The sequence below is a fragment of the Schistocerca gregaria genome, chromosome 5, assembly GCF_023897955.1.
Source record: "Schistocerca gregaria isolate iqSchGreg1 chromosome 5, iqSchGreg1.2, whole genome shotgun sequence".
NCBI classification, from domain to species: Eukaryota; Metazoa; Arthropoda; class Insecta; order Orthoptera; family Acrididae; genus Schistocerca; species Schistocerca gregaria.
In genome coordinates this window covers 115,050,350-115,075,939 of record NC_064924.1, presented here as the reverse complement: position 1 = coordinate 115,075,939, position 25,590 = coordinate 115,050,350, and the positions used below count along the sequence as shown (strand labels likewise).

Below are 25,590 nucleotides of genomic sequence, written 5' to 3'. Positions count from 1 at the left end.
ATGCAGACTGTGCCGCCGCCATTCGTGTGAGTACAGCCACATGTTACGTTCCACTTGTTGCTTGCCCCTCTTCACGCTTTCCGCACCGAAATGCTGCCTGACCGTACGTCACGCACCGTAAGCTTCGCATCGACAGCTCACTGTACACGTAGTCTGAGAACAGCGTGCTGAAACGTACTCCAGCAGAACGCTGGCTGAAGATGTTCCTCTTGCTTCAAAGCAGTAACTAAAGTACAGGAATGTGATCCTGGGGTAATGATTGCAAAATTGCTATATTGTTAATTGTTGAATTCCATAGAATTACGGTAAATATTTCTAATAGAGTGTTACAAAGAGTAACTGCAGTGATTTTTCTGTGGTGTAAAGCAGATATACAATGCCTAACGAAATAAGTGAAACGCCCAGTAGGTGAGGGGAAACAGAACGAAACTTTGATTTGATGGCGCATGTTATGTTATTTCAATAATTTCAAAATCGAATCAGATGTGTAAAGAATAAGACAACACGAGTCCAGTGATCAGTATCACAGAATGTACGCATTGATCCGGTTGGGAATGGTGTCAAATGGTGTCATAAAGCAGTTCGAACCCCCCCCCCCCCCCCCCTAATGCAAAGTGTCCCAGTAATTACTGAACTGTCCCTTCATATCCTGGATACGACCTTTCATATCCCGTATACTGACACTGGGAAGGAGTCGACATGAGAACTAACCCCACAAAGGTACTATGGGGGACAGATCTGGCGAACATGCTGGCTATGGATTACCTCAGCATAACGTAGACAGGCTTTACAGACAGGTGCGTGGACGATCATTGTGCTATTGAAAAACAGCAATACGACGACGTCGCGCGAGAGGTAACTCGCGAAGATGCAGGATGTTCATGAGGCATTGTTGTGACTTCACAGTTACATAAATCACTTGATATTACACCTGACGCCTCCGCAGATAATTAAATATTTATGGTGTGGTTTTATGGGACCAGACTGCTGAGGTCAACGGTCTCTAAGCGTACACAATACCTTAATCCAACTTCAACTGACATACGCTAAGGACAACACACACACTCCCATGCCCGAGGGAGGACTCGAACCTCTGATGGGGGAAGCCGTGCAGATCGTGACAAGGCACCCCAGACAGCTCGGATATACCGAGTGGCACGCCTCCGCAGAATATGCTTCTCATAAACATGGAAGAAAGGGCGCTCTCCACAGGTGACACCAAACACGCAGACGACGTTACCCTGGAGTAGTAAAGTACCACAATTCATCGAACACAAGGCAATACTACTCATAAACAGTCGTTAGTACCCAGTCACAGCACCACTCAATTCTGAACCGCAGATGGTGTGAACTTAACGGCAGCCTATCCACAGGACGCTCTTTTCATAATCTGGAAGTTGCTAGACTCTGACCAGCGATGTGTGATGGCGTAGAATAGTCTAGGATGGAAGGTGCACATGTGAATCTATTATAACGTGCATGGTACCGTTACGAGCCACCGTAGGATATGAAAATAAATTAAACTTTTCTCTTAAATTCACGCTAGCGAATCCACAGGCGACACCAGGCAGATGTGTTGACATAGCTTGCTGCAGAATGGAGAGCTATCAGCACTGTAGATTGTTCGTGGTCATGAGCAGACGTTGTTATATTGGCACTGATCACCAGGCATATGTTACACACGCCGCAGAGCGTTCACCGAGATGCGGAGAGACAGAGATATCTTCGACCGCTCTTTTCTCATGGAACTAGCTATATGACAGACACAAAAACACGTATCATACACTTTATAATGCAGTTAATAGCCTGTAATTAATTGTTAACCAAGAACAGCGGAACTGGAACCGCTGATCACTATTAAGAAGTAGACCACATTCTTTCATAATGAAGAGAGGTGCACGTCGCTGCTTCGTACCCATCTCCATAAATACTGCACTTCTTCAGCTCTGAATTCAGTTTCTCACTAGTACCGATGGCGTTCGCACTGATGCAATCGACTCAACGATTATTATGGCGTACTGACATTCATGTACTTGCTAAACATGTTGCTTTCCGTTTTGGAGATAGAAACATCAATGTAAGCTTGATCTGCCACTCCTGGGAAATCACATTGACTGTCTGCCTTATCACTGATGGGGTCTTCCAACAAAATCACTTCTTGGGTTGCTTGTCATATAAACAAAATCGTCATTGCTGAGTGACAGGGGCATCTAGTGCTCCTGTTACTGATCACCGCTGCTGGCACCTCAAGGTTCCAGTACATGTTGGTCCGGTCGGGTCAGGATCTGCCAACTACTCGACTTCTGTACATCTTGATGGGTCACTGCCTACAGCTTCGCCTACCAGGCATCAACTCACAGGATTTCGGTTGGACTGTTGATATAGTGGGATTTGGTACCAGCACAACCTAGCTGACTACAGAAGTCTGTGGAATTCCCCCTTGTCATTGGCATAAGGCATCCGCTGGCATTAGCTACCAGCACAGATCTCTGACGACAGAAGTAAGCAGAAGCCCTCTCTACCACTGGCACAGGACAACAGCTGATCCTAAACTGAAGGCAAAGAATTGTATATCTGAATATTAAAATCCTAATCATTTGTTATTAGCTCCAAAAGTGCTCTACAGGTTCCACAACATCATTCTGACAATGTAGAACTGTTTCCACTTGGCACCCCTACAATTTGGCGCCATAACTGGTTCACTGACGACATCCTTATGACACATACGTCCTGGAATGATTGATGAGCCAGGAGAGGAAGTTATATCGTTAGCAACAGCGTTCTGACATATCGAACGGCGTTCACACGTCTCAGCTAAGACTGCAATGTGATGAGTTAAACGAGCATTTTCTACTAACATTTTCACATTTTCTTAATTTATGGCCACGATCCGATGTAGAAATTGGCATGCAGCGTGGAATCTTTCGTCAGACCTGAAGAACCTGTAGACTTTTCGCAATTTAGAGGAAGTAAGGACTCTTATTTTGTACCCACGAAATGTAGGATTTGTAATATAACTGGATAGTGTACCAAGTAATACACTGGAACAAGCAACTTGCACCACTTCTAAGCATTATGGTCAAGCTCCACACGATGGTACCAAGTCACTGTGTAATGATTAGATATAAAGATTAGTTTAGATTGTTTCTATGAATTGTGGACGCAGTCATGTCTGTTGAGTTTTGCTGTTCATTTTGAAAGTAGAAGTGTTTCTTCTGTATTAGTGTTGTAACTGTGAAAGTGATAACAAATTGAACAAAGATACTGGAAAAAAAGGATGCTGTATCCCCTGTGATGGGACAGCTGTTGAAATTGTTAGAGGATAATAACCAGCAGAAATTGCATAATCATGAACTACACAAGCAATTAAAAGCTTTGAAAACTGTGCGACAGTTCCTCTCGGGCTCATATGGGGTTAAAGCAGTAGTGACTGTACTCTTGTCCTCCTCTTCCATGGATCACTTAACAGATAACTTTATAACACCATTCTTTGCTAAAACTGCAAAGGACCTGACAGTTCAAAAATGGTTCAAATGGCTCTGACCACTATGGGACTTAACTTCGGAGGTCATCAGCCCCCTAGAACTTAGCACTACTTAAACCTACCGAACCTATGACATCACACACATCCATGCCCGAGGCAGGATTTGAACCTGCGACCGTAGAGATCGCGCGGTTCCAGACTATAGCGCATAGAACCGCTCATAAATGATGTATTGGCAACAGCCGAACTGAGGAACTGGGAAGAGGAAAAAAGTCCTCAGATGAGCAACCTACGGCTGCATAATGAGAATCAAACGTATGTGACATACATCGAAACATTTAGCGAAGCTCGCACATTTCAATAATTAGCAGACCGTTACGTTAGAGATATCGTAAACTGTGCTATATTTTTTAGAGAGGAGTTGAGCAGCTAATGCAAGAAGTCAATCAAACTGTTTCATCGTTTGTTATAGAATTAGAAAAGTTAACACAAAGACGTATGAAATGACACAGATTCCTGAAGTGGATCGAGCCATTCCCAGAGAAGCGGAAAAGATAGTTCTAGACGTCTATCTACACTCCTGGAAATTGAAATAAGAGCACCGTGAATTCATTGTCCCAGGAAGGGGAAACTTTATTGACACATTCCTGGGGTCAGCTACATCACATGATCACAGTGACAGAACCACAGGCACATAGACACAGGCAACAGAGCATGCACAATGTCGGCTCTAGTACAGTGTATATCCACCTTTCGCAGCAATGCAGGCTGCTATTCTCCCATGGAGACGATCGTAGAGATGCTGGATGTAGTCCTGTGGAATGGCTTGCCATGCCATTTCCACCTGGCGCCTCAGTTGGACCAGCGTTCGTGCTGGACGTGCAGACCGCGTGAGACGACGCTTCATCCAGTCCCAAACATGCTCAATGGGGGACAGATCCGTAGATCTTGCTGGCCAGGGTAGTGACTTACACCTTCTAGAGCACGTTGGGTGGCACGGGATACATGCGGACGTGCATTGTCCTGTTGGAACAGCAAGTTCCCTTGCCGGTCTAGGAATGGTAGAACGATGGGTTCGATGACGGTTTGGATGTACCGTGCACTATTCAGTGTCCCCTCGACGATCACCAGAGGTGTACGGCCAGTGTAGGAGATCGCTCCCCACACCATGATGCCGGGTGTTGGCCCTGTGTGCCTCGGCCGTATGCAGTCCTGATTGTGGCGCTCACCTGCACGGCGCCAAACATGCATACGACCATCATTTGCACCAAGGCAGAAGCGACTCTCACCGCTGAAGACGACACGTCTCCATTCGTCCCTCCATTCACGCCTGTCGCGACACCACTGGAGGCGGGCTGCACGATGTTGGGGCGTGAGCATAAGACGGCCTAACGGTGTGTGGGACCGTAGCCCAGCCTCATGGAGAAGTTTGCGAATGGTCCTCGCCGATACCCCAGGAGTAACAGTGTCCCTAATTTGCTGGGAAGTGGCGCAGCGGTCTCCTACGGCACTGCGTAGAATCCTACGGTCTTGGCGTGCATCCGTGCGTCGCTGCGGTCCGGTCGCAGGTCGACGGGCACGTGCACCTTCCGCCGACCACTGGCGACAACATCGATGTACTGTGGAGACCTCACGCCCCACGTGTTGAGCAATTCGACGGTACGTCCATCCGGCCTCCCGCATGCCCACTATACGCCCTTGCTCAAAGTCCGTCAACTGCACATACAGTTCACGTCCACGCTGTCGCGGCATGCTACCAGTGTTAAAGACTGCGATGGAGCTCCGTATGCCACGGCAAATTGGCTGACACTGACGGCGGCGGTGCACAAATGTTGCGCAGCTAGCGCCATTCGACGGCCAACACCGCAGTTCCTGGTGTGTCCGCTGTGCCGTGCGTGTGATCATTGCTTGTACAGCCCTCTCGCAGTGTCCGGAGCTAGTATGGTGGGTCTGACACACCGGTGTCAATGTGTTCTTTTTTCCATTTCCAGGAGTGTATGAGGAATTCCCGTGGAACTTTCAAGTAGAGTCTGGATGCAGAATCCAGATGATATAGTCGCAGCACTTTGCATTGTAATGCACTTACAGGAAAGCGACACTGCTATGAAAATAGGCAATGATCGACAAATCATTGCCTCCGAAAAATCATTTTTATCAGTGTGCGAAGAAAGGACGTTTGAAGGTGCACCGTCTTCGTCTTTGTGTTATAGTTGTGAATGCTTTGGTCGCAAGGGAAACAAATGCAGAAATAAGAAGTAGGTTAAACGAAACCGAAATAGGCGTTAAATGCAAATGGGAATATTTCTTCCGTCAGGAAGATTTACAGCAAACCAAACTCCAGCAAAGACATGGGCAGTCACAGTTTGTTGCTTGCTGGGCTTAGTATATGGCAAGTAACATAAATTCCTAGCAATCACTGGGACACGTGTATGTCAGCAGTCAGGACCTCGACAGCAGTAGAAGACTAAACGCTCCTGACAACAAATTACGTGGGTTAGAAATTAGTGACATGAAGCCATTGCAAACAACACACCTCAGCTTTATGATATGAACTAAAGGGTTTCGTGAGCAAACGGAAGTGTTGCCAACTGTTGGTCAAGAATATTCAACGATTGACTTCCTAGACAGACTGCACACCAAAACTGATGATAGGCAGCTTTCTGTTGAACTTAGCGTAAATTCATTCCTTGAGTGCAACAGCTGTAAATTTTTCTATGTAGCAAGGCACAGTGTTTGCTAAAATGTCACCAACTGAACTACGAACAAGTGCATTAAACGTAGTTTCGTATGACAAATTGCCGGCATGTACTGGGAAGTTGATTTGGGTACCGTGAATTTCGATGTATTAATTGTAGTTGAAACTGGAGAACAAGGAAACATTAGATAAAAGGCATTGTTTTGTATGCAAAAGCATAGTGCACGTGAGCAATGTACATCGCGAATTAACAGTTCCAAAAAGCATGGATGGTTTTTAGATGGACTACATGAGTCTCCTGAAGAGATTAAAAGTAGTAAATTTAGATACGCGCGATGAGGGTGATATCGATAGATCAATCAGATGAGCACAGCAGCAAGTAAATCGTCAGTGCATCTGCACTGTGTGCCAGGGGTAGCCACATAAAGTACAGTGACCAGGAAGACATTGCAACATTGTTTTCTTCCTTACGATGAGGAGCAGGATGCAGGCACTACCATTGACTGTTTCCCGCCCACATTCATAGTACTCGTCTGGAATATGCAGCTCTGGCCAGGACTTTTCAGAACTTTTGGATTACAGGAAAGGCCTACCTATCGTCTCAGGGTGGGACTCACGAGGAGAGCACAACAACTACCATAATTCAATTTCTTGCCAATTTTTCTCTGTGAAAGAGGAATCATAATAACCGAACACGTATATCTTCTACGTTTTTCAGGTACTTTATGTTCCTTATACCGAGTATGCAGTTCAAATCACAGTGGTGGCCTAGTGGACGTGCAGCTTTCGTACTGTTACTTTTATTTTTATTTTTAATCTATCAACCCATGGCTGTAGAATGTTACTACACTAATGATTTCGCTGTGTATGCTGAAGCCGGCCAGGGTGGCCGTGCTGTTCTAGGTGATACAGCCTGGAACCCCGCGACCGCAACGGTCGCAGGTTCGAATCCTGCCTCGGGCATGTGTGTGATGTCCTTAGGTTAGTTACGTTTAAGTAGTTCTCAGTTCTAGGGGATTGATAACCTCAGAAGGTAAGTCCCATAAATCTCAGAGCCATTTGAACCAATTTTAGTATGTTGAAGTACCTTTGTCCTTATTCGTCTACTAATTGTACGTCTGCTGAATATTTAAAAAAAAGAAACAGCAAATTATAGCAAAAATTGTTTTTAACTGTTTTCGGTGAAATGACTGTAATGTATTTTGATTCATAATCAATCCCAAGCAGCAGTTTTCGGAAAAGTTATCCGTTATGTGTAGTTGTCTGCGGCATTGTTCCCAACACATGAAATTATCAACAATATTAACGACATATCCACCTCGAGTGAGATTCTTACTAAGAAATGTCGCTGTAGCAAACCTGCCTTCACACAATGCTCGTGGTGTTCCGAATTTCTGTGTTTTGAATGTTTCTACGATCGGTATCATCGAAGAGAATGCACCAAATATTCCTGAAGGAGAAACGTACGAATAAAATATAAGAATTAAAAATTGACATAAGAATGAAACGTAACGATACTGCTATGATAATTAAAAAAGATTACAACTCCTGAAAATACCGCACACATAAATTACGTAATGAATGTATGGCACTTATTGTGAAACCCAGCTGTAATGTTACAATTAAAATAACATCTTAGGGGATACAAATTGATGAGTAACATTCATGTAGTAGCCTTCTGCGGACATCGGTAGATACATGAAAAAATTAAATAAATCAATGTCCAGGTTTCGAACACTGGATGCAAAAGTGAGACGTCGCGAAACTACCCACCACATCTCTATCTGAGCTGTGCTTCTCGTTCCCTAAAATGCTTCTACAATATGTCAGAAACTATGACGGTCGTTTTCTCAGAAGCAATCTAATGTCTATGGATAATCTGAGACAGGTGTTTGCTTATTTTCACTCCTTTCCCACTGAGCGAAGTTTCTGGTTCATAATGGCTCTGAGCACTATAGGACTTAACTTCTGAGGTCATCAGTCCCCTACAACTTACAACTACTTAAACCTAACTAACCTAAAGCCATCACACTCATAAACGCCCGGGGCAGTATTCGAACCTGCAACCGTAGCGGTCGCGCGGCTCCAGACTGAGGCGCGTGAAACCGCTCGGCCACAGCGGCTGGCGTAGTTTCTGGAGATTCCAGTTATGGCACTTGTCGTGTTCTCCTCATAGGCCTGCTTGTACGAGATTTGTACAGGAGAGGTGAAATGCCCATGAGAGCAGAGGGAGCAGACAGCTCCACAAGTACAGCCAAGAACAATATTTTGCAAGCTGGAAAGAGAATCCAGCAGACCAAGGTACTTGCAAGATAAGAGAATGAAGACTCTCTTACTGAATTTTGATGATTGGTTTCGTGATGTCACAACGTTTCGACGAGTTTGTTTTCCCTTCATTAAAATTTCACTCCCCTGTTCCATATGGGCAGGGGAGGGGTGGCAATGGCACAATCCACCCGCTTTTCAGCCAATTGGCTTCACAATAATACAAAAGAGAGATTACATAAAAAGGAGGGGATAAAACGCGGACATAAAAAACAGTAAATGGAGATAATGCGAATTCAAATATACACTAAGATGGGGACATGCCCGGAGAACAGTTAAAAAGTAGACATAAAGTTAAAATAACACAGGTGGCAAATCAATGTGCACTTAAAATAACACTGGAGGCCAACACAAGTTAAAAGTCGGCCACAGGATAAAAATGACACAGAGCAATACACTTAAAAATCGACTGGAAACTAGGGAGCACTCATGAAGAATAAGAAGCTGCTGGTAGGGAACTGGAAAGAGATTGGAGGCTGGAGAGGAGGGAAAAAGAGGAGAGGAAGGTGTGATGTGGGGGCTGGGGGGTGGGAGGAAGAGGAAAAAAAGGTTAGGGGGTGCACCAAAGGGCAGGAGACATGCCGGGCGGGAGATGAAGAAAAGGACAGTGCAGAGTGCAGAGACACTGGAGCACAGGAGAGGCAGAGGATGCAGTAGCTCAGGAGCTCAGGAGAAGGGCGGGGCAGAAGAGGAAGCCCTGAGGAGGAGGCAGGAAGAAGGTGGTATTGGAGTTGGCAGGAGGGGTAGACGTCAGGGTGAAGCTCATCATCTGGGAGGGGTAGGTGTTGGAAGTTGGGTTGGGAAAGGAGGTGGATGGCGTGGAGATGGAGAGAGGGTGGTAGACAACGGTAAAGGCACGGCAATGGGCTGGGAGCCAATTAGGTTGGGGGACAAAAGTGGTTGGGAGGAGGGGGATCGAGTTGACGGGCAACATACAGGGTGTAGAACTGTTCATGGAAGAGGAGAAGGTGGGCGAAGGGGATGAGGTAGTACAAGTTGTGTGTAGGGGACGGAAGGCGGATACAGCAGGTGAGTCAGAGAGCAAAGCATTCTACTATTCTACGAGTTTCCTCCTCGTCATCTTGAGGGGATAATAACGCCAGAACATGGGGACTATGAATCTCGTTGAAACGTTGCGACAACAATACACTATGGTAGACTGTTAACAAATCGACCTCATGCGTATCTGTGCCAGCACTGGCAGGTCTAAAGTTTTGTGCGACCCACCAGTGTTCGCCACAGCAGATTCCTGAGATGTGCGCCGCCCTCGTGCGCAGGTCGGCGTGCTACTGCGGCGGCGCGCTGCAGGAGGCGCTGCTGGCGTACCGGCGCGCCCACGGCTACTGTGCGCTGCTGGTGTGTGCGCTGGGAACAGCGGCCAACGCGCTCAACGTGGCGGTGCTGACGCGGCGGGAGCTGGCCGCCGCGCCCATCAACCGCCTGCTGACGGCGCTCGCCGTCGCCGACATGCTGCTCATGCTCGAGTACGTGCCCGTCGCCGCCTACCTGTACGTCGTGCTGCCCGAGCAGCGGGAGTTCCCCTACGGCTGGGCCGCACTTCTGCTCGCGCACGCCCACCTCTCCTTGCTGCTGCACTCGGTCAGCGTCTGCCTCACGCTTGCGCTGGCTGTCTGGAGGTACATCTCTCTCAGGTGAGTGCCTGTCGTTCACTGCTGACACGCCTAAAGGAGCAGAACAAAACTGCCCCAGAAAATACTTCACTCACCTTAAGATAGGCAATCCAAATGTGTGTGTGTGTGTGTGTGTGTGTGTGTGTGTGTGTGTGTGTGTGTGTGAAGTCCTAAGGTACCAAACTGCTGAAGTCATCGGTCTGTAGACTTACACACTACTTAAACTAATTTAACCTAACTTATGCCAACATACACTCACCCATTCCCAAGGGAGGACTCGAACCTCCAGTGGGAGGGGCCACACAATCAGTGACATGGCACCTCAAACCACGCGGTCACTCGGCTCAGGAGGCAACCCAACTTGCTACATCCGATAATGGGGCATAAGATGTACTGAGATGTTATAATTAAAGTATAGCTACTCCCTTAGGCCTAGTGTCTCCTGTAAATGTTGTCCAGCAGTGAAACTTGGTAGATACATTAATGTGTTAATTCGGAGCCAATTTAATTTCTTTTACTAAATTTCACTTTCACAGTTCGTTCAATATCAGCTCAGGATGCCAACTAGATGCTTTTACCATAAAACGACGTGATTTGCAATTCCTCGCAGCAGGTCCAGTGACATCTGAACCCCACATCCCTATATACTGGCCTTCAGGACACGTAGATAGCGAATATGTTACTGGTAATTTCCACTGGGATATGATGCCATACTCTTCGTCATGTCACACTCACCTCACCTATATTTTCGAATTTTATCATCAAATTCTTTAAACTATTTAATGACACTGGTCCTCTCCTCAGACTGTCCAGTCCGTGATACTCTCACACTGCGGCATTTTAATTGCTAGTGTTGGCAAAAAACAGTTTGACAAGCAGTGGTGGCGCCACATTCCTCGGTGCATTGTGTGTTCCCACCACTCACTGCATCAAATGTAAGTCCAGGATCAGTACTCAGACTGAGTCACTTCTCATCCGAGTCCAGTATGGAACCCAACCCCTCGCTGATACAGTCTCTATTCTGTTTCCACAGTCTCTCTTCTCGACAGCCTTATTGTTCACTCATATTATTGCCTGTCCAGTGACAGCATGTATGTCACACTATCAGTATACAGTGTCAAATGTGTACCTGGTGGCAATAGTTGGAACTATTATTTTTCTACTGTAAATCAGTTCCACTTCAACACGTTAGCATACCTATCAAGTTTCGATGCATTATGATGATTACTGCTGACACCGCATCTCTGTGAATAGCTTCATTTTGATTATAACCACACAGTATTCTGTGCACCTTAAGACGAACACAACCTACATCATCCAGTCCCAGGGCATATGATGTATAGGACATGATCAAATGAGAACAAGAATACAGTTACATGAAAAGAAATGTTAACAACGTGGGGAACAGTGTAAATATACACAATTGATGTTGAAAATAACACACCAATCTCAAGGCATAGGAAGGGAGTGAATCGCTTTAGTGTAAAAATTCATGGATTACTGAAGGATCTAGTTTACCACAGTGTTCTGCACAGGTGAGCTTCTGATCATCCACAGATTTATTTAAGGAGCTGAAGATGAGTAATATGGCGAGACAAGGTTGTAAGAATAATGTGATCTCCCCCAGAAATTTTGTAGTAGTTCAAATGTACTGTAGCTTTGTCATGGAAAAGTACTATCTCTTTCAAGAGCTTTCACCTGTGCTTGTTCTTGATGGGCTGCTTGAGCCTCAGAACTGTGCTGCAATACTGCTCAGTCGACGAGAAGAGGTCCTTCTTCATAGAAAAAGATACTTATCATCACTTTTCCGAACTCTGGGGCGAAATGAGCTCCCTTCGGACAAGGGGATTTGGGATGCCACCATTCCACATTCATGTATTTTGAGGCAGTGTCGAAGTGATGATTCCACATTCCTCAGTGCATTCCGTGTTCCCACGAGTCATGCCATCCAAAGTAAGTCCAGGATCATTACTCAGATTGAGTCTGCTCTCATCCGTGTACAGCATGGAACCCAACTCCTCGCTGATACAGTCTCTATGCTCTATTCACGATCCCACACGGTGCCTTCGATGTGGGAGTGTCAACAGGATACAGCGTACTGCTCGTCAGGCAGAGACCACACCTATTTAGACACTGTAATACAGTGAGGTGTGAGATTGCATTCCTTGGTGTCGTGGTAACTGTGATTGAAACTGAAACTATTGTTCGACTTGAGTGCGTTGTTGCCTGTTGGACAAAGCAGCGGTCTTCTACTGGTGTAGTTTACTATAGTCGACCATTGCTCCCCTTCAAGCAACAGTGCCTGTGGTTTGAAACAAACCCCACACAAGTAATTATGATGTGAGCATTACTGGACTCCTGAGCTGCACTCATCACACTTCGTCCGACTTCTAGTTTCATTATAATTTTCTTCCCCATTTGAAGTAATCTAAATGTTGTCTGAAGCCACAGTGTAATGAATTACACCATTCGTGTGCACCGTACGTCCTACATAACTAACACACACAATCTTCTAGCGTTCTTGAATTGCCACTTGTTGGAGGTCACCGCCATGTTGCGATGCTCCCACATTTTCATTTATTTCCTCCCTGTAGTTAATATGTTAATTTATTAAGGACGTCCATAAGTTCTGCGCAGTAGTGGCTTTCGTGCACCTCACGATAGGCAACCCGAGTTACAGCCTCAGCTTCCAGGACAGATGGCGTGAGCTGGGTTGCCTACCTTGAGGTCCACGAAACGTTTTCGAGGCCTCTTCTACCTTGTCCACCGTGCAGCAGGCCGACGTAACTCACGTGCTGACTAACCGCAGCGCCCCTTCCCCTGCTCTCCGGCAGGTACCCGGAGCGCGCGCGCACGCTGTGCACGCTTCGGCGCTGCCACGCGGCCATCGCGCTGTGCTACGCACTGCCCGCCCTCGCCTGCAGCCCGCCCATCGCCATCTTCGAGATCCGCGAGACGCAGGTGCGAGAGCCGGAAGGAGAGGTGACGCTCTACCACGTGGGGCTCAGCGACGCCGCCGAGCGCGACGACCGGCTGCTCTACCACGCCAGCTTCTGGCTCTACTCGGTCAGTACTGTGTCAACACTTTGACCAGAAAATCTGTCTCTGTTACACGTACTTGATATTATCAGCGTGGAATTATAAAGCATGGCTCGAGCTCAACACAATATCCTGCATATCAACAGATATATTCTGCAAGTGTAACCGCTACAAGCTTCAGATATTTCTGTTGGTGACTGATGAAGATGTACTGAATAATATTTCATCAGTGGTTACTTCATTTACAGATCTGAATTATAGCTAGAAGAGTAGTATGTTTTATGTTGGTTATTACCTCGAAGTACATCATGTGGACGCAAAACAAGTAGTCCGTACTGACAGATCTAGTCCATTTAGTGGTGTAGTTGGAGCCAGGTCATAAATTCTGTGAGGTGTTACTGGGAAGACTTTTCGACGTAGAAAAAAAAAAAAAAATCAACACACTGATGTGTGTTCACATTAAGGTAACACATATAAAAATAGCTGCATATCTGTATATTTCGATATGTTTAGAAATGTTCGACAGTGTACTGTGCTGTACTCTGTTAACCAATTCTCAACCCCGGCTCAGACAACCTAACAAAAAGTTCTAAATACAGAAAGACCGTCCAATGCGATGGAATCACGAGAAATGTAAAGTATGAGTATAGGTTTAAAATGGTACCACACTGTAGTTTCGGTAATGAATGTATTATTTAGCAAGGTGAACTGCAATTTAAAGAACGTCGTCTTTTATGTACTCAAGTATATACAGGTGTATCGTAATTAATAGCGTAAACGCATAATTTGAAATTACACGATTCTAGAAGCAAAGAAGTCTCAGTAAACATACGGTCGAAAATGCTTACCTTAAGAGCTACAAGGAATTTTTCATTTTCTTTACTCTGAAACAAACCTCTTCCACTGCAAGTTCTTTGCTTTTCATATTTTGGGAATTGGTAGTATGGACCAAAATAAGAAAAAATGTGCAGCAAACATGTGCTCTAAAACGCATACATTAAAAGTTACCATTACTTGATCATTAGAAGAGTTGTGTTTCAAAGTAGCCAAGATGATCAAATGCTCATAACTCTTAAGGAATGTAAGAACAACATCGCAGCGGGTCAGAAATCGTTGGTTAATATATTAAAAAACTAGAAACCCGCCTCAATTGCCAAAAAGCGCCTAGTATTAACCTAGTTTATGGCGGGTCATGGCCCATCGAACATAGGCCGGTGTGAGATGGAGGTTACACCATTAAGTTTAGTAATGGTTTAGACTTTGTACACATGTACTGTTTGTGTTTCCCCTTTTTTTTCGTTTATAAATGTATAGCTATGGTGTTCTTTTAATCATTGACAAAGGTCTTCTTAGGCACTTGTAGGTTTTATTGTTCTGAAGAAGGTGTAGTTATCTTCGCAATCGAGGCGGATTTCTAGTTTTTTAATATCTTAAGGAATGAATTTTAGAGCACATGTTTACTGGAAGTTTTTTCTTATTTTGGTCCATACTACCAGTTCCAAAAATATGTAAAGAACTCGCAGTAGAAGTGATTTGTTTCACAGTATCGAAGATGAAAAATTGCTCCTAGCTCTTGCGGTATGCATTTTCGACCCTATGTTCACTGATACTTTTTTGCTTCTAGTATCGTGTATTTGCAGCTGCATGCGTTTACGCCAATAATTATGTTACACCATACTGCAGTTATAATTGTTACCACTGCAACTATTAGTTTCTAATGTTTAATGTTTTAGACGAAAGTCTCAAACAAATTTTCGACAATCCCTAACAAACATTAATTTCACTCAACTTTACAAGTCGAACAAACTGTCTCACCAATGCTAACTTTTACGCTACTAATTTTCTTAGAAAGGAAGTTAAGTCTTTTTTTTTAAGTAATTGTGTGCCACCTTTCACTTACGATGAACCCTTTACTTGAAACTGATCCCTCAACAGAAAAATTTTGCCATCGAAATTAATAAATAACTCACCTTGGTGGATCCGCTGTCCCCCCACCTTATGTTTTCAGCAATGTTATCTTTCTGCTGCAGGATTGGAACTACCTCCAACATACACTTTTATCCTTTTCGATACATCCTATTTTTCTTCAGTTATTAATTTTTTTGGCTCTCTGACTCTTTCTTTTTTATCTGAACAACTCGAATAATCGGATATACCAACTTTTGTTCGTCTTATGGAGTGTTTCAAGCGGTCAGTAATCACAATTACTTCTATTTAAAAAGCATACCAAAACATATCAGACATCGTCGACATACCGATATTTCTCCTATTAAGTTGACCAAAGCATCTATTTCAGCATAAATTTGCTTTGTTGAGGTTCCAGTCAGTGAGAGTCTACTGCTGTGTGACTGGACTGAAGGCTTTTTGTAAAATGAGGATTGTCCAGAAAGTAAGTTCCGATCGGTCGCTAATTGTAGACTACAATGAAAATCAGAAACATTTTACTTGCAAGAGTTAGCTACACTTTGCAGATACCTCTCTACGTAGTCGTCTCTCCAACTTAGACACTTCTCGGAGCGTTATACCAAATTTCCAACACCATAGTCAAAGAAGGCAGCCGCCTGTGCTTTCCGATAACTCTCTACGCTGGTCTATAGCGCGTAGTCTGCACCCAAGTGTTGTTTTCGTATCCAGCGTTTCATGTGAACAGAGATGATAGTCAGGACGAGCCAATTAGGGCTGTTTTCTGGGTGATCGAACACTTCCTATCGAAAAGGCTGCAGGAGTGTCTTCACTGCCCCTGGAGACTGCGCCTAAGAATTGCCATCAAGAAGGAAGTGTGTGGTAGTTGTGTTAGGTGAGTCGCATTCATTAAGGCGAAGCCTCTCAACGGACCCTCCTACATCGCGGGAGACATCGTTGTTCTAGGCACTTTTACTCGTTCACAGAGCGCTCACAGCTGAAAAGAGTGTCTTGATACGATCGACGGTCATACTAGAGACACTACCCAACACATCTGTGGAAAGCTTCATCGGATTTTCCACTGTGGTGTTCATTTCGCGTCTGACTGGAACTTACTTTCTGGGTAACCCTCGTAATAAAATGGTTCAAATTGTACTCAGCAATATGAGACTTAACATCTGAGATCATCAGTTCCATAGACTTAGAACTACTTAAACCTAACTAACCTAAGGACATCAAACACATCCATCCCCGAGGCAGGATTCGAACCTGCGACCCTAGCTGTCGAGCAGTTCCGGACTGAAGCGTCTACAAACGCTCGGCCGCCCTCATAACAGAACCTACGATTTTCTAGTGTGTAGCGAGTATTCATCAGAGACCAGGGTAACCTCAGAATTTAAGAACCCTTAACATCGCAGCATGTCAGCAATCGTTGGTTAATATATTAAAAAACTAGAAATCCGCTTGGATTGCGAGAAAGCACCTAGTGTTAACCTAGGTTTCGGCGTAGATAACTACACCTTCTTCAGAACAATAAAATCCACAAGTGCCCAAGAAGACATTGGTCAATGATTAAAAGAACACCACAGCTATACATTTATAAACGAAAAAAGGGAAAACACAAACAGTACATGTGTACAAAGTCTAAACCGTTATTTAACATAGTGGTTTAACCTCCACCTCACACCAGCTTATGTTCTGTGGGCCATGACCCGCCATAAAAAAATGGCTACAAATGGTCACTCACTTACACGCCCGACCCGCTACCTATGCACATGCGCAAGACAAGGGCAGTTACTTGAATGCCCATGGGCATACGAATACGTGAAAGTTTATACATAGATCTTGGCTAAATAGCCCTTATATTCCCAACCGTGGATCAACATATATAAAAAAATAGAATGGACAGAATAAGTAACTTGCTAAATAGGAGTTGAAGCTTAAAAATAACCGCACACGGTTGTTTATGCTAGGAAAGAAACATATATGAAGCTACCTATGACAACAGGAGGAACTCTTAAAAACTATTCCTAAAGCCAACAGTATTCTGAAAAGAGCTAAGGCAAGCATGTTTATTGACTTTATTAAACAGTGTAGGATGCTCAACCTCTCCCTAAGTTTTATTGATGGTTTCCTAAGTAAATACTGCCGTAAAATGCAGTCCTTAGAAAGAAGCTGCGTTATCAGATATTTAATGCTAGAATATCCGATATATATGCCAAGACCGATATTTTGAATGAAAGAGCATATATGATGTACTTAGAAATTTAGAAGGTTTATTCTGTTCACTTTAACTTTCAAATGGATGCTTTTTGGTTCAGGGAAAATGAGTGGTTGGCTCTACCATTAAAAGAGATTGCCAACAGACATGAGGAAAAAAATTGCTAACTTAGTTGAGAAGGAGGAGCATCCCAACAAAATGACTCACACTAATTTTACAGCTGAACCTAAGAAATTCTTTGACCTGGTCATTAATAAGACAGAAATTGTATTTTCGCCCCAAGAGGGGTCTCTCTAAAGGATTAAAATTTAATTTCGAGCCTAGGACCGCAAATCGGAAAGTTCTAGAAGACACAATAGTTGACTTGAAAATCGGTCTAGATTATGCCAAAATGTCTAACGAGAAACAAACCCGATTGGCCTACGAGGCCTACAAAATTATGAGTAAGGTCACAAACAGTGCACATAAAGAGGATAACATAAATAGGGTTTCAAAGAGTATTAATTGCTCTTTTGAATAGAAATACTTTTCGTTTATTTTATGCTATTCAGTCACGCTACGACAGCCCAATATTGACTAATCCTCGTATCCGTTCCCACGCTCGTTAGTATCTGAGGATTATTTGTTGCTATGAAGTGAAGTGTATTTTCACAACCATTTACTATTAGGTGGGCTCATGAACTAATTGGTTCAGACAATTTTCAGAAATGCGTTTACCACAATTTCGGGGTGTCTCCGGATTTAAATATGTACCTTTGTCAACAGATCGACGTGACATTGAAGTCACAACCAACTATAACTGAATAAATCGTGAATGTGCTTGAAATTTGACTCTAGTTTTCTTTGAGCCTTTCTGGGATTGTATGATCTGAGTTGGGTGGTCGATGAAAAGATCCAATTATTGCATTACCCCGGTGGCCAAGAAGGATCAGTATCCACAATAACCAAAAGATAAAGCAATTCCAATAGCAACAAACACGTGGGCGCCAACTGTATTGAGCCGAATGCTTCTGAACAATGTTAGGTCCTTCACACGAATTTCAACTCAACTTATCTTTGGCTTCAGACAGCTTCTGTGTTATAACGATTACAGCATCAGTACTTTCTATTACCGCTTGGAGCTCTGGTACTTTCCCAACATTGCCACGACTATCTACAGCAGTTGTACCGATAATATCTAAATCCCTGTTCTTCCTGTGTTAGAACTGCACCCTTTGAGACTGGAGCCCTTTCTGTGTTTCCACAAGGCCCTCTAACCTAATAAACCTCCAAGTCCGTGCCACACAGCCCCTGCTACCCATGTAGCATGTAATGGTTTCCTGACCAAGTCAGTGGAACCGGAAATCCTACCACCATATGCAGCATATGTCGTAAGTCCAGGAATCAACAGGCTGCACAGTCACAGAATTGTCTCAGCCTCTGACTCAGAACCTCCCCACTCCGTTCTTTAGCAGAGGTCTGCAATCGGTCCTATCGACTATGCTGGAAGTGGTGAGCTCTGCTTCCATCTTGCAAGCAAGACAGGCAGTCTGTACCACTTGTGATAGCCACTCTAAAGTAGAGAGAAAATTTATGTATCCATGGCAACTCATATTATAGGTACCGACATGAGCCACCACCTGCTGTGGGCAGCAACCTCTGCTCTTGATGGCAAGGACCCGTCCATGTCTGGAATGACTCCACCCGGTATGCACACGGTGTGCATATTGCTTCCTTCTCTTCTTGGCAGGCATGCCCAAAGGGGCCCTATAATGCGCCTAATACTGCAACTCACAGCTACCAATAATTGCATGGACCTTGAAGGCTGAAAGTTTTCCTTTGAAACAGGACAAATGACTGTTTGTACCTGAGAGACATTGCCAGCCCTAGAGAGCACCTGGTGACCTTATGTTCCGCCTTCTGGAAACTATTTTGCAAAGTCTCAAGCCCAAAGGCGTCCTCCCACTCGTCCATGGTTGATGTGTCAACCACACTGCGGACAGTACTTGGACTGGCCACGAGTACATACCTACTGGCGGATTCGTGTGTCATACTGAACGCCTGTTGGATCCCATGGGTAGTCTACTGCTGTGTAACCGAAGACTACACAGCCTGGAGCTAAGTGAGCTGCGTCACAAACTCAGTTCGCATCTGGACACAACAATCATATTTCCTATTCATACTAAAGACGAGGGAAAATTACTCGACACGAACGACATGTTTCTTTGGCTTGTTTGACGGATACTATTTTGAGTTTGCTGTGTGTTAGCCCCTTATAAGAAGTTATGATGGCATATTTTATAGGCGCTGGCGGTGTTCCGTGCACGTACTGCTAAGATAAGTAACGATTTTTGCTGAGTGGTTACCTAGTTTAACGTCATATGGGGAAATTTAGATGGGTAGATAGGTTGATATATACGGATTTGTTCACCACGATACCCTTTGGGTGGTCCTTGGTGACACAATGGTTTATCCGATTGATTTTAGACTTCAAAATTTTAACACTTTTAATGTTTCGCTTTTTAAAAATCTAGAGCTCTGCAGTATCTGGACAGCAAAAGTAGGACTCGAGCAATTGTCGTGCCACTACTTTATATTAGGAATGTATGAGGTATAACCCAAGTGTTTGTTTTGGGATTTAATGAAATTGCCCATCCTCTCGCATAATTTTTTTTTTCCAGTTGGTAGAGTGGTGTGAGTTGTTGTTTCGAGGGTTCTACTTCGGCAGATATGGCCCATGAATATTACTTGGCTGTAGGTCGATGGGCAGATGGCTGCCATTGACGTGGTTGCTATTGGCTTTAACAGACGGCGCCTAAGACGTTTACGTACGTAAGCTGGTCACATTGTTTTAGTTTAAGATGGATAATGTTGGTTATATTTAAACTGGTGGTATTCTCTTAGATATTTGGTAGGTTGAAAGGTTTATTCATGAAGGAATTCCTCCATATTACTTATTTTATATTGACATGTGGTTTGAGTTGTGCTTAGTCCCCCTACTGGCTACAGATATATTACGGCAAAGTAAAAATTTGGAAGTTTCTAAAAAATTGCTTTCAAAAATCCTTTAGTGTTAACGTGTACAGAACAACCATTTCGCTTGCTAGTCGTAAATACACCCTGTTACATGTTATATGCTGAGTATATTATTATTAAATTGCATTTTAACGCATGGAGCACATGACCATGCGGCACCCCCTACCGAGGGGTTTCGCTGCTAGTTGACTTGTTTAGCGTCAGTATACGCTCTGCTTCAAAACTGCTTGTGACGCAGTTATAGCCATATGTTATTGGACACTTTCTTTGAGTTGTGAAGGCTGTACGCCTAGTTGGTTAAGAAGGAATTGAAATTTGTGGTGTTTAACTCAAATGACCCGATATCATTTTCTGTGACATTGACATGTTGAGTGTGCTGATCACTTATGTCTTGTACTTTTTTGTAATAGATGTCTGAAGATGGGTGTAATCCCGAAACGCATAACATGTTCTAATAAAAGAGTCAGTTTAACATCTCATGACTTTATTGCGATTGTACAGCATTGGTGGCCAATTTTAATTAACAAACCAGCGACCATCGACATGCACTATGGAACTTTGCTATAGACAGTGACTAAAATACGACAACTGTGTCTAATAAATTTTGGTAACATACACAGATTCAAAAACTAAACCACGAAAGCTCACACGTGACACTAGTTAATTCGCTTCTGGCTGCTGTTGTTGTTGTGGTCTTCAGTCCCGAGACTGGTTTGGTGCAGCTCTCCATGCTACTCTATCCTGTGCAACCTTCTTCATCTGCCAGTACTTCCTGCAGCCTACATCCTTCTGAATCTGTTTTCTGTATTCATCTCTTGGTCTCCCTCTACGAATTTTACCCTCCATGCTACCCTCCAACGCTAAATTTGTGATCCCTTGATGGCTCAGAACATGTCCTACAAACCGGTCCCCCTTCTTGTCAAGTTGTGCCACGAAATTCTCCCCAGTTCTATTCAGTACCTCCTCATTAGTTATGTGATCTACCCATCTAATCTTCAGCACTCTTCTGTAGCACCACATTTCGAAAGCTTCTATTCTCTTGTTGTCCAAATTACTTATCGTTCATGTTTCACTTCCATACATGGCTACACTCAATACAAACAACTTCCTGACACGTAAATCTATAGTCTATGTTAACAAATGTCTCTTCTTCAGAAACGCTTTCCTTGCCATTGACAGTCTACATTTTATATCCTCTCTACTTCTACCATCATCAGTTATTTTGCTCCCCAAATAGCAAAACTTCTTTACTACTTTAAGTGTCTCATTTCCTAATGTAACTCCCTCAGCATCACCCTACTTAAATGGACTACATTCCATTATCGTCGTTTTGCTTTTGTTAATGTGCGTCTTATATCCTCCTTTCAAGACACTGTCCATTCCGTTCAACTGCTCTTACAAGTCCTCCACTGTCTATAACAGGATTACAATGTCATCCGCGAACGTCAAAGTTTTTATTTCTTCTCCATGGATTTTAATACCTACTCCGAATTTTTCTTTTGTTTCCTTTACTGCTTCCTCAATTTACTGGTTGAATAACATCGGGGGAAGCTACAACCCTGTTTAACCCCTTACCAACCACGGCTTCCCTTTCATCCGCCTCGAGTCTTCTAAATGCCATCTGGTTTCTGTACAAATTGTAAATAGCCTTTCGCTCCCCGTATTTTACCCCTGCCACCTTTAGAATTTGAAAAAGATTATTCCAGACAACATTCTCAAAAGCTTTGTCTAAGTCTACAAATGCTAGAAACGTAGGTTTGCCTTTCGTTAATCTTTCATCTAAGATGAGTCGCAAGGTCAGCATTGCCTCACGTGTTCCATTATTTCTACGGATTCCAAACTGATCTTCCCCGAGGTCAGCTTCTACCACTTTTTCCATTTGTCTCTAAAGAATTCGCGTTAGTATTTTGCAGATGTGGCTTATGAAACTGATAGTTCGGTAATTTTCACATCTGTCAACACCTGCTTAATTTGGGATTGGAATTATTATATTCTTCTTGAAGTCTGAGGCTATTTCGCCTGTCTCATACATCTCGATCACCAGATGGTAGGGTTTTTGTCAGGACTGGCTCTCCGAAGGCCATCAGTAGTTCTAATGGAAAGTTGTCTAGTCCCGGTGCCTTGTCTCGACTCAGGTAATTCAGTGCTCTGTAAAACTCTTCACGCAATATCTCCCATTTCATCTTCATCTACATCCTGTTCCATTTCCATAATACAGTCCTCAAATATATCGCCCTTTTATAGACCCTCTATATACTCCTTCCACCGTTCTGCTTTCCCTTCTTTGCTTAGAACCAGGTTTCCATCTGAGGTCTTGATATTCATACAAGTGGTTCTCTTTTCTCCAAAGGTCTGTTAAATTTTCCTGTTGGCAGTATCTATCTTAACCCTAGTGAGATACGCCTCTACATCCTTACATTTGTCCTCGAGCCATCAATGCTCAGCCATTTTGCAATTCCTATCGATATAATTTTTGAGAAGTTTATATTTCTTTTTGCCTGATTCATTTAGTGCATTTTTATATTTTCTCCTTTCATTAGTTAAATTAAATACATCTTCTGTTACCCATGGATTTCAACTAGCAGTCTTTTTACCTGCTTGATCCTCTGCTGCCTTTACTACTTCACCCCTCAGAGCTACCAATTCTGCTTCTACTGCATTTCCTTCCCCCGTTCGTGTCAATTGTTTTCTTATGCTCTCCCTGAATCTCTGTACAACCTCTGGTTTAGTCAGTTTTTCCAGATTTCAACACGTTAAATTGGCACCTTTTTGCAGTTTCTTCAGTTTTAAACAACATTTCATAACCAATAGATTGTGGTCAGAGTCCACATCTGCCCCTGAAAGTGTGTTACAGTTTAAAACCTGGTTCCTAAATCTCTGTCTTACCATTATATAATCTATCTGATACCTTATAGTATTTCCAGGATTCTTCCATGTATACAACCTTCTTTTATGATTCCTGAAGCAAGTAATAGCTGTGATTAAGTTATGCTCTGTGCAAAATTCTACCAGATGGCTTCCTCTTTCATTTCTTACATCCAATCTGCATTCACCTATTATGTTTATTATGTTTTTTTCCTCTTTTTTTTGTATCCTGTTCTCTAATTCCAGTCACCCATGACTATTAAATTTTCGCCCCCTTTAACTACCTGAATAATTTCTTTTATCTCATCATACATTTCATCAATTTCTTCATCATCTGCAGAGCTAGTTGGCATATAAACTTCTACTACTGTAATAGGAGTGGTCTTTGTGTCTATCGTGGCCACAATAATGCATTCACTATGCTGTTTGTAGTAGTTTCCCTGCACTCCTATATTTTTAATCATTATTGAACCTACTCCTGCTTTACCCCAATTTGATTTTGTATTTATAACCATGTATTCACCTGACCAAATGTCTTGTTCCTCCTGCCACCGAGATTCACTAATTCCCACTCTATCTAATTTGAACCTATCCATTTCCCTTTTTAAATTTTGTAACCTACCTGCCCTATTAGAGGATCTGACATTCATCGCTCCGATCCATAGAATGCCAGTTTTCTTTCTCCTGATGATGACGTCCTCCTATGTAGTCTCGCCTGGAGATCCGAATAGGGGACTATTTTACCTCCAGAATATTTTACCCAAGAGGATTCCATGATCCTTTAACCATACAGTAAAGCTGCATGCCCTCAGGAATAATTACAGTTGTAGTTTCCCCTAGCTTTGAGCCGTTCGCAGTACCAGCACAGCAAGGCCCTTTTGGTCAGTGTTGCAAGGCCAGATCAGTAAATCATCCAGACTGTTGCCCCTGCAACTACTGAAAAGGCTGCTGCCCCACTGCAGGAACAACATGTTTGTCTGGCCTGTCAACAGATACCCCTCCAATGTGTTTGCACCTATGGTATGGCCATCTGTACAGCTGAGGCGCAGAATCCTCCCCACCAACTACAAGGTCAATCGTTCATGGGCTAGGAACTTGGCGACAAAATCATACACAAAGGAATAGGCGAGATCTTGGTCTATTGAATATTATATTAACATGCAGAAATTCAAAAACTAAACGAACAAGGCACACAGATGAAAATATAGAGTACACAGCTGGATTGGAACTTGTAAAAGTCAAAACGTTGGTTACTTCCCTCTTGCTGCTCTGTCTTGATCGGCAGCTGCTGTCATGACTGCTGCAGGCAGTGTCGTTGTCGCCAGCTTGCTACGAAGCGTTTCAATTGTTTCGACGCCACAGATGTTGCAGGTGGTGCTGCGGCTGGTGCCGTGCGCCATGCTCTCACTGCTGAGCGTGTGGCTTCTGTCATGACTCCCTCAGACAGTGTTGTTGTCGCCAGCTCGCCATGACTCGTTTCAATTGTTTGGACGCCACGGCTGTTGCAGGTGGTGCTGCGGCTGGTGCCGTGCACCATGCTCTCACTGGTGAGCGTGTGGCTTCTGTCATGACTCCCTCAGACAGTGTTGTTATCGCCAGCTCGCCATGACGCGTTTCAATTGTTTGGACGCCACGGCTGTTGCAGGTGGTGCTGCGGCTGGTGCCGTGCGCCATGCTCTCACTGCTGAGCGTGTGGCTGGTGCGCACATTGGTGAGAAGCGGACGGCGGCACGCGGCGCTGACTGGCCGCGGTCAGCGCGCGCACCGCACCACTCGCATGCTGGTGGCCGTGCTGCTGCTGTTCCTGGCCACCGAGGTGCCCAGCGGCGTGCTCGGGCTGCTCAGCGTGCTGCTACGGCCATGCTTCTTCCTCAACTGCTACAAGCTGTTCAGCGAGGTGATGGACATGCTGGCGCTCTTCAACGGCGCCGTCAACTTCATCCTGTATTGCACCATGAGCCGGCAGTTCCGCACCACCTTTTCGCAACTGTTCTGCCCACTCATCAAGCGCGGTGCAGGGCATGCGGCGAACGCTGGAGCGTCGTTGGCGGTGGGAGACAACTGTGCACCGCCAGTAGCAAACAACATGAATCATCACCACCATCACAACCACGCAGTCTCCTGCACGGAAGTACATTCGACATTTGTGTGACATTTAAAATAGACAGGGCTTCCCACTTCCAGTTGTTACTCGGAATTCAATAATCGTAATTCTTGGTGTTATCTCCAGAGATTGTTGAAGCATTTGAAATCCTGACTCCACTTGCCATGTGACTGCAACGGAGTGAGTGCTTGTACCTGATGCGATGTGCTTTAAAGAGTTAAAACAAGGGTGACATAATTCGACGGAAGTCTGCATTTTCTGCTTTCCTTTTTTTACGCGATAGTGACTAATCTTTTTGTACAACATGTT

At 44.1% G+C, this 25,590-nt stretch overlaps 1 protein-coding gene across 1 annotated transcript; it reads left to right on the top strand.

Annotated features, from left to right (window-relative positions):
* Positions 1-25,329, top strand: LOC126273252 (G-protein coupled receptor dmsr-1-like). The gene is made up of 4 exons (XM_049976797.1): positions 1-26; positions 9,782-10,156; positions 12,970-13,201; positions 24,823-25,329. Exons 1-4 carry the CDS (start codon positions 1-3, stop codon positions 25,327-25,329), a joined length of 1,140 nt encoding a protein of 379 aa, XP_049832754.1.
* The last annotated feature ends 261 nt before the right edge of the window (positions 25,330-25,590 follow it).